At 42.0% G+C, this 10,459-nt stretch overlaps 1 protein-coding gene across 10 annotated transcripts in view; it reads left to right on the forward strand.

The window, feature by feature from the left end:
* Positions 1 to 9,745, forward strand: part of frmd4a (FERM domain containing 4A) — a 175,958-nt gene extending 166,213 nt beyond the window's left edge. For 4 of the 10 annotated variants that reach the window (XM_017722136.2, XM_017722217.2, XM_017722050.2 and 1 more), the window contains exons 16-23: positions 233 to 355; positions 1,391 to 1,622; positions 2,840 to 2,896; positions 3,203 to 3,440; positions 3,685 to 3,840; positions 5,006 to 5,853; positions 6,662 to 6,758; positions 8,879 to 9,743. In XM_017722136.2, coding sequence (XP_017577625.1) covers positions 233 to 355; positions 1,391 to 1,622; positions 2,840 to 2,896; positions 3,203 to 3,440; positions 3,685 to 3,840; positions 5,006 to 5,853; positions 6,662 to 6,758; positions 8,879 to 8,981 — 1,854 coding nt within the window. In that variant the 3' untranslated portion in view covers positions 8,982 to 9,743. Of the gene's footprint in view, positions 1 to 232; positions 356 to 1,390; positions 1,623 to 2,839; positions 2,897 to 3,202; positions 3,441 to 3,684; positions 3,841 to 5,005; positions 5,854 to 6,661; positions 6,759 to 8,623; positions 8,692 to 8,878 lie in introns of all 10 variants that reach the window. The other 6 variants (XM_017721821.2, XM_037539947.1, XM_017721662.2 and 3 more) reach the window with 3 other exon arrangements.
* The last annotated feature ends 714 nt before the right edge of the window (positions 9,746 to 10,459 follow it).

Below are 10,459 nucleotides of genomic sequence, written 5' to 3' on the forward strand. Positions count from 1 at the left end.
GAAATGGACAAAATTCAGGCTTCATGCCTGTAACGTATTTAGCTGTGTAACATACTATGTTCCGTTTTTATGTGTATGTTTAGTATCCATACCTTTACCCATAAAATTGGGAAATTGTATAGACTGGATTTTTCAGCGAGCTTTAACATAATAGTACCTCATTACACTGATAACCATAAACCTCCATGCATGCAGCAGAAGTGAGAGAGTGTTTATGTGTGTGTTGTCTCAGGAGCTGACTGGGAAGCTCCCTAAAGAGTATCCTCTAGACCCAGGAGAGGAGCCGCCCACAGTACGACGCAAAATCGGCACTGCCTTCAAACTGGACGAACAGAAAATCCTTCCCAAAGGAGAGGTGAGTTATTCTCTGTCCTCAGAATGTCTCTGCCATCTGCAGAGAGAGAGAGAGAGACAGAGAGAGAGAGAGACCAGGACTCAACAGAGATGTTCATAAGTCACTTGCTGCGAGTATGAGGTCAGCCCCTAATCTATGAGTTGTGAATTTTGTTCACTTACTAGGAAAAAAAAAACGAGAGTGCCAAGAAAAAAAGAAGAAACATTTTGCTTTGTGGTAGTGTCTACAATTGCCAAGGTTACAATGCAAAATCACTACAGTACTCATAATGCAGTGCCCTTATACCCCAGCACTGCACATGACTGTTTGGCGAAAATCACACCAATTGAAAACAAAAGGTTTGACTTATTTAACTGCATTAAGATTGGTGCTTCTAATTCAGTCAGTTTTCGAGTTCATTTCACTGACTCGGGTCCCCATCTCTGGGACAGTTCCCAACAGCCACTTTTAGAATGGAGGAGTAACTTTACTCATGCACTGCTGATTACAGTAGATGCTGCATAAATATCTCCTTTTATAATCTTCTGTTTATACCAGAATCAGACTTTCCAGAGCTTGGTGTATGTATGCCTCTATAAATAGCACCAGTCCCCAGTTTGGCATGATTCAGAGCAAGTGGTGATAGTGTGTGCTGATTCTAAGCCAGAAGAGCAAAGTTACAAAGTTGTGCATGAAGAGCACAGAAAGATTGACTGAGTATATGTGTGAAGAGAGAGAAAATGAGAGTGGCTAAAAATAATATGCAGGTATGATTAGGCTGTACAGTTTATCAAAGCCGTCGATATAGCAGCACAATATCTCTGTTTCCTTCCCTTTGAAACAATGCTAGACAGTGAGGTGCCTGAGTGTGTATGTGAGTAATGATGTGGTGTGCTCAATTCCTGAAGCTGTGTTGTCTGAAAATGTGTCTTGGCTGAATGTTAGAATACAGTAAAAAAACTATATTTGTTTTGGCCCACTTCACTGTCTTTTTCATGGTGATCAGTGTGCTAATGTGTGTTCTTATCTGGCTGTGTTTTTGTATGCGCGTGTTAGGAGGAAGAGCTGGAGCGTTTGGAGAGGGAATTCGCTATCCAGTCTCAGATAACGGAGGCAGCGCGGCGCTTAGCAAGTGATCCTCATGTAAGCAGTAAGAAGCTGAAGAAGCAGAGGAAGACCTCATACCTCAACGCACTGAAGAAACTACAGGACATTGAGAACGCCATCAATGAGTACCGTGTCCGCTCTGGAAAGAAACCCACCCAGAGAGCTTCGCTCATCATAGAGGGTAGGAAAATACATTCACACACATTGCAAGACAAGCACACACAGAATTATCAATAAAACATAAGTGAAGTTGCAGATCTACACATTATTAATTAAATTTTTAATGCAAAAAACATTTTGGGATTAGAACTGCACTGACGTAATATCTGGATTGATAACAGTACAGATAATTAACACCTTGCAGTGGCCAGTACTGGTAGATATAGATACGTGTGTATGTGTGTGTGTGTGTGTATATGTGTGTATATATATATATATATATTTTTTTTTTTTTTTTTTTTTTTGCATTTTGCATTTTGTACTTTAATACATATATGAAGTGCTGTCAGAGTAGAGGGGGGGATTAAAACTCCAGCCAGGGCTGCCCAAAGTATGGCCCACAGGCCAAAGTTAGCCTGTAAGAACACTTAATCTGCCCTACCAGAAAGTTACTAATTTTACTCTCTCACCAAATTATATTCCTTTTAAACTTGTATTTATGAAGCATTTTAGTAACAAAGTACAGTGTAAGGTTAAAAAATGTGTTTTTAAAAACAAAATTGTTTGTGTACCCCTAGTTTGACTATATAGATCACTGGAATCATACATTTTTAATTAACTAATTAGAGGTATTTAAAGTATTTAGTGCATCTCCTGCTTTTTGTACCGTAGCTGTACATGAGTTGCAAACAGGTGAAATTGTCAAAGACCTACACTGCTAACATCTTAATTCTGCCACATTTAAGCAGGACTGTATGTGTTGTACATACCATCTGTAATCCCAGTACCAATAACTCATAATGCAATGACAGACAATATCATACTAAAACTGCTACTACTACTATCAATAATAATAATTTGTGAATAGTGTATCAGCAGGTTATATATTGTGCACCCCTGTATGTGATGGATATGCTGGGGTGAAGATGAGGTTATGAACTGTACTGATTTTGTGTGTGAGTGTACTGTTTGGTGAGTCTATGAAGCATCATTAGGTGAGTTAATGAAGTCCTGCCCTGTGGAAGGCCTCCCACAGCTCAGCACTCAGAGCTGTAAAACAGCATGTGTGTGACCTCCACTGAGGTCAGAATAGGGTGTGAAATTCATTTAATACAAACACGTGTGGTAACCCCTGGGGTACCGGAATAAAGACAGCCTAATCATTAGCAGCCTACCTGAACTATATGGAAAGGTGAGAATGTGCTGAACAATGCTGAAAGTGTTCTGTCTCTCCTGCAGAAGCTAATATCGGCTCAGAGGACAGCTCCCTATCTGACGCACTGGTGCTAGATGATGGTAAGTTCTCCATGCTCTACTAGAGTTACACACTGCACTGCACACACACCTCTGTCATGACCTCTGCAGCCTCTTCACACAACCACTCTGTCTTATCTTCTGCCACACTGTGTGCCACTATATTTATAGCTACTTCTTTTGTCTGAAACCTTTACAGTTACCATCAGCAATAACAAATCCATGCTGTAGTTTACTCATTGAAATTCTGTCAGAAATGCTTATTCTAAACATTTGTTTGAGTAGACGAGGAGATATTTTATTACAGTTGTTGTGCTTTCTTTCTTTTTGCCGCACTGTATTTTTCAGATGACCCCCAGGTCACGGGGACCCCCACCTTCTCTCCAGTTGCATCCCCACATAAAGGCCTTCCTCCTCGACCGCCCTCTCATAGCAGGCCCCCTCCCCCACAGTCTCTGGAAGGACTAAGGCACCTTCACTACCAGCGCAGTGATTACGACAAGTCCCCTATTAAACCTCGCATGTGGAGCGAGAGCTCACTGGATGAACCCTATGAGAGGGTGAAGAAACGTTCATCTCACTCCAGGTGTGGAGCACTGAGGCATAAGAAGCTCTTCTGCAGTTATGGTTACGACTGTCATAACAACTGCAGAAGTGATGTATAATATAGTGAATAATTAATATAGCAATTTTGTATTTATTAACTGAGGTATGCACTTATCTCTGTGTATTGTATAATGTTGTTTAGTTGTCAGGGGAGACTTATAATATGCATTGGTTTTTCAAGAACTGGCTCTGATTCAGTTTCTTGCTCTTTTTTCTGTGTGCAGTAGTCACAGACGGTTCCCCAGCACAGGCAGCTGTGAGGCTGGAGGGAGTAACTCTCTGCAGAACAGTCCAGTGCGCACCCTGCCCCACTGGAACAGCCAATCCAGCATGCCCTCCACTCCTGACCTGAGGACCAGGAGCTACGTCCACTCAGCCAGGTGCACACACAGAAAGGCACAGTTATACACAACAGGCCACAAGTTTGGAAGCAACTAACTAGGCAAATTTTATATTTATTCAAGAGTCAATGGACAGAAAAGCAAATATACATCACCTAATTCTCCCTTTCAGATGTTCCTCAAAGCTCAAAGTTGTTGGCAAATTGATATAATTGTAAAATATTTTTGGAAAATTTTGAAATGACTGCTTTCTTCCATATTTTTATCTGTAGTTTATTTTGAAAATTACATTGGTAATATTTTTTCACATTACAAGCCTCATTGCTCAATTCTGATTATTTGCTCAAATCTGATCTTTCTGCATTGATGTTTCACGTTTGTGTTTATAACTCGTGTCTTTTAGTGTGAATGAACATGCACCCTGAAATTACAAGCTACGTTAACATTGAATGTGCTAACCAGCAACACTAACCTTTCGTAAACAAAGACAATTTTCTCTGGACAGCTCTCAGCTGGTTATTATTAGAGCATGACGAAGGCTAAATAGGGTCAACTTTTTGCAGCGGTTACTGGCACTAACTGCAAGTTAGCTGCTACTGCCACATTAACACTGAATGATGGTGCATACGCAGTGGGAAACAAACCTATGAACTCCGATCTAACCATTCTCATTAGGTTGCATGGTGACAAATTATACACAGTCTAAGGCTATATATGAAAGTGGTTCAGATCTAATTTGAAAAGCTCAGATTTGTCTCCACACATAAAATTGTGTCCACACAGCTTTATAATAATCAGATCCATATAAAAAAATCGCAGTTGTGTCACTTGAACCTTTCAATGTGATTGATTTTCATCTGCCACTGTCCACACAGTTTATAACCATACCTTGTGGGGGCAGTCATGGGCTGGAGGTTAGGGAACCTGCCCTGGAACCGGAAGGTTGCTGGTTCGTTCCCCTCGGCTGACAGTCCATGACTTAAGTGTCCGTGAGCAAGGCACCAAACCCCAATTGCTCCCTGGGCACTGTGGATAGGGCTGGCCAGTGCTCCGGGCACGTGTGCTCATTGCCCCCTAATGTGTGTGTTCACTAGTGTGCATGTATGTGGGTGTTTCACTGCACGGATAGATTAGGTCTAATTTCACAGTGTGCAAAACACAGTGCCAAATGGTTCTTAATTCTTGTCTTTTTTTTCTCTCTCAGCCTATCGCAGCCCTTCCGTGGCCGGAGCTCCAGTCTGGAGTCTCAGGGGAAGCTGCTGAACATGGAGGCAGAGTCAGAGGCAGGGCTCAGCCCAGACCTCTTCTTGTCGGGACCTCAGCGAACAGGGAGCAACGGCTCAGTCGCCCCTGATGACTGCTCCTCCTGCACCAGCCATTCGAGCTCGGAGCACTATTACCCTTCATCTGGCTCCAACCCCAACTACTGCACACTGGCCGAGGACTCGCCGTCTAAAGCCCGGCAAAGGCAGCGGCAGCGTCACAAGTCCGCCGGCCACCTGGGAGCTTCCAGCTCGGGCAGCATGCCTAACCTGGCCGCCCGAAACGGCGGAGGCAGCACCCACGGCAGCGGTGGGGTATGTGGTGGCCACCAGGGCGTTTATCTGCACAGCCAGAGCCAGCCATCCTCACAGTACCGTATCAAGGAGTACCCACTGTATACAGAGAGCAGCAGCCCTGGAGCCGTGGTGGTGCGCAGCCTAGAGAACGACCAGGAGGGTCACTACAGCGTGAAAGCCCAGTTTAAAACCTCCAACTCATACACGGCCGGCGGCCTCTACAAGGAAGGCTGGGGATCCGGTGAGGATGGTGAAGGGGGCAGTGGCAGTGGGCGGCTCACCCCCTCTAGGTCTCAAATAGTCAGGACTCCGTCTCTGGGGAGAGAGGGGGGAGGAGGGGGAGGGGGGAGAGCAGCTGTGTCTGAGGAGCTCAGGTGCTGGTACCAGCGCTCGTCTGGATCGCTGAAGGAACACTCACGCGTCACACACACCAGCTCCAACGCGTCAGATGGCCGTGGAGGGAGAGTTGGGACACTTGTGAAGGGCTCACCAGGTGAGAACATTTATTTTCATTTATAATTATTATTTTCAGTCCTGTCAGCGGCCTTTCAAGGCTGCAGTGGATTATTTCATGTTGCTATGTGATTACACATGTGAATTGTGTAAAGAAGGGCTGGCACAATTAGGCAAGCCATAGAACATGGAGAAAAACATTTTTGTTAGCTAGTGAAATGATTTAGTACTACACAATAGTAAATTAGATATAATTAATATAATAATGTATAATATATGCATATAATAAGGGCTCCATTCCTATCTGGAGGCCTAGGTCTCCTAAATTGAATTCACATCTGTCCAGAGTAATTTACCGTAACTGGAGAATGAGTTTCAAGAACTTTTATTGGTAAAAGGGAACAGGGAATTGAACCTTAAATCTTACGTGTGCCAGGTAATAGCATTGTTCTTCTCTTACTGCAGTGCTTTATTTTTCATTTAAGTCCATCAAATACCCACTTTATAATGGAGTGGAGTGAGTGTAAATACGTATTCATCTCGGGGGTGGATTAGGGGTGGGGTCACAACTTGTGTTGATTTAATGTAGGTGGTCAGTCCTGTTACAACAGTTCAGCTAAGTGCATTCCTATGTGAGTGGGTGCTGTCAGGGTGGTCTGCACTGTGTGTGTATGTTGAGGGGAGTGAAATAATTGCCCCTCATTGGCTGGCAGAAACACCTGGGTGTAAAAACTGTGCCACACTGAAGTGTCAGTTAAAAGCTCATTTTATGTGTGACAGTCATTTTATCTGTGACTGCTTGTGTGTGCACACAAGTGTGTAATAACCCTGTGTGGATGTGTTTCTAGCTGCCTCTCCACACAGCCAGAGAAGTGGAACTCCATGCAGTGAGTCTGCAGCCACTCCCCCCTGCAGCCCCCAGCACATACTCAACTGGCAGAGCGGGTAAGAACAGCCCTCTTGTGTGTAGTGTGTAGTTTAAACAGGATATTTGCAAAAACTTAATTTGTTGTCTAACTTTAGTCTTTTTTCATTTAATGCAGTGAATTGGTCATTCAAATTTCTGTTAGTCATTTTATATGTTTATTATTTTAATCAAAATGAAACATTTAGTTGCTTTGATCCTGAAGATTTAGTGCTAAAAACTAAACAACAGTCGCCAGTCTTTCATGATAAGTATGACCCTCCAGTGTGATGGACTTGGCGGCTCCAAATGCTCAACAATAGCTGTAGTATAAAGTCCTGCCCAAGCAGAGGACCTAAACTCTTTATAGTAACTGATTACTGTAGTGTGCTTATGCTTGGCTGAGGTAAAGTGTTATTAGAGATGTTAGGATGCAACAGGTGAGAGGCTAATCCATCTAGTTACTTATAAACCTAAACTGTGGCCAGCCTATCAGCTTGAAACGGGAATGTTTTGTGTCATTCTCTGTGCAGAACACCTGTAAGTAAATCCATCAGTAATCTTTCACCAATTTTCTACAATTTATGCGCACTTAAATATTTAAGATGTAAACAAAGTCTTTCAGAGTGGTTTGATATGAAATGCTCTGTTCTAGAGAAAGCTACCAAGTCAGATTATATCATTGTTGGTGATAAATAAGCAGATGTCTGTTTTAATGACACTAAAAGCTACTTAGCAAAAGCTTATTATTTTAAATGGTTACACATATGCTCTCTGATCCCTGAGCCGTTGTTTCACAGTAGTTTTACGATATGGAGTAAATATATCCTTAATGCAGAGGTGTACATGCAGGTTGTTATGGGACAAAATAGGAGACTTTTTTTCAGTATTATGATTACATATAAAATTACATATAAAAACTCAGAAGACACATGGAGGTTCAGAGATCCTTGTGAATAGTAAATAAAGCAGCTATATTTGTGTTGTAGACATCACAACCTCTGGTTCCTATCACCACCAGTTTGAAGAGTTGGTACCTATTCTCTACAGCACACCATTTCACATCAAACCACTGTGAATGATTTAGTTCACATCTCATCATTAAATTATGCAGAGGTTTTACTGAATTGGTGAAATTCCCTTTTTAAAAATAGTTTGGTTAAAAAACCTTTTTTTCTCTTCTCCAAATGATCAGTCAGCCAAATTTGAACAACAGAGAGGATAAAATTCAAGCCTCATGATGGCTACTACTACTGTTTGAAGAGCAAACAGCAACATACTTTTGTCCATTTTCATGGTTGACTGTCAAACAGTGTCCACATACACAAGTCGATCTGAGATTACACAGATGTGTGTGTGTGTGTGATGATTTAGGCATTTGGTTTGCATAATGCAGTGGTGTGGTTTCCTTATTGATTACGCTTTCATTAATTGTTCTCTACATTAGCCTTGTAGTTAAAGTGCAAAACTAAAGACATGAACACAGGCTACCAAATGTTTCTTGGATATAATTTTGCCAAATTATTCACTTTGTGTGGTGGGCTGGTCAGAGTTAAAGCAGTAGAAACAGTGATGAGACACTGGCTTTTAGATGTATAGATGTGCTTCTTGGCTCTGTGGTGTGCTTTATAGCTTTTTATGTACTTAAGAACTTCTTTAAAGCTCTTCTGTGCTGGCGACTAACTACTATTAAATTCAATAACAGCACTTTTGTGACTCCTGCTTAGCCTACACTGCTTCTCTTTCAACTGCTAACTGCTGTCACTGTTCATATAGCTGCTAACCTCTCTCTCTCTCTCTCTCTCTCTCTCTCTCTCTCTTTCTCTCTACTCCCCTTTTCTCTAACCAACTTCTGCTTGACTGCTATATGTGGTCTGGGTGTGTGTGGTGTTTTTCTTTGGGGCAGTGATACAGCTGAAAACTCTCCTACTGAAGACCGTTCTCCCTCTCACCAAAGCACTGACCAGTAGAGAGGTACACTCTCTCTCACTCTCTGTCTCTCTTTCAGTCTCTTTGTCTGTTTCTCATTCTGTCTCTGTGCATGTTGATTCTGCCTGTTTTGCTGTATAAATTCCTTTGTCTTGAGATCTAATTTATTACAATGTTGTTATCACAGAGGCAACAAAGGACCATAATGTTGTTTGCATGTGCTTCATCACAGATCGTTCAGCGATAGCTGTTTCCTGAGCAGTCCCCTGTGCTCTGAGCTAGCAGATGTGCAGTGGTATGGACACGAGAAGGCCAAGCCAGGAACACTCGTCTAAACCCATCCTTAGTCCTCCTTTGTCCATCCTTCTGTCCATGGAACAGTGTCCTCCAGGCAGTTCTGTCCATGGGCTCAACCTCAACACATCTAAGACAAACCTACAGCTGGAGCCAATACCCTAACCCCCCCTCTCTGTGTATATCCAGCGGTACAGTGGCTCTGGACTCTAGGATTACAGGGGTCAGACTGAACTGGACTAAAGTGACCGAAAGTTGACCTTTCTGATCGTTCTCCCACTGCTTACCTTTCGAACTTTGAACTGTGACCCAGTTAGCTGCCAGCCAATTGCTCCGTATGCACAATAAAAAACACTCATCATCTGATCCCGTCGCTGGAGTGATGCACATGGCATGTGGCCTCTCTGTTTTGGAGATATGTGTATATGTACGTGTCTGCATTTTAGTGAAGAACTCCCCCACATTTGCATACTCAAACACACGTCTGTCCCATGCTGTGGTGTATATGTGTAATTCTGCACTGAAGATAGAGAGTTCAGACCGCTCCCTCTCTATCACACGCATCCCTGAGAAATACGTTGCTGCTGTCATTCATCTTGTTCGCAGAGCTTCATATGCTCTGTTCCATCAAAGTAAATACAATAAATCACAAGCCCCACACACACAGTCTACAAGAGTGAACCTTAAGCCCTCGCTTCTGCCTATGGACATTCTGGTTTTCATTTTATAATGTTCTGTAAAAATTTTATATATATATATATATATATGCACACACACACACAGCAGGTGAAATAAGTATTGAACACATCACCAATTTTCTAAGCAAATATATTTCTAAAGGTGCTATTGACGTGAAATTCTCACCAGATATCGGTAACAACCCATCCAATCCAGACTCGCAAAGAAATCAAACCATAGATGTCCATAAATTAAGTTATGTGTAATAAGGAGAAATGACACAGGGAAAAAGTATTGAACACATGAAGAAAAAGAGGGTGCAAAAAGTCATGGAAAGGCATGACACCAGCTGAAATCTATCAGTAATTAGAAAGCAATCCTGAGCAATGCATGCGACTACTTTCTCCGTACAGGAGGCGTCTTGAAGCTGTCATCACCAACAAAGGCTTTTGTGCAAAGTATTAAATCAATTTCAGTAAGTGCATTCAATACTTTTTCCCTGTGTCATTTCTCATCATTACACATCATTTATGGACATCTATGGTTTGATTTCTTTGCAGGTGTGAATTGGATGGGTTGTTACCAACATCTGAAGAGAATTTCATGTCAATAGCACCTTTAGAAATATATTTACTTAGAAATTGGTGATGTGTTCAGTACTTATTTCACCCGCTGTGTGTGTGTGTGTGTGTATATATATATATATATATATATATATATATATATATATATATATATATATATATACCTTTATATATACCTTTGTAGACCACAGACGACAGCAGCAGCACCACCTCAGATGCATACCATCTAAAAAAACAACATTCTCTGTATTGTTCCA

Source organism: Pygocentrus nattereri, chromosome 7, assembly GCF_015220715.1.
Source record: "Pygocentrus nattereri isolate fPygNat1 chromosome 7, fPygNat1.pri, whole genome shotgun sequence".
NCBI classification, from domain to species: Eukaryota; Metazoa; Chordata; class Actinopteri; order Characiformes; family Serrasalmidae; genus Pygocentrus; species Pygocentrus nattereri.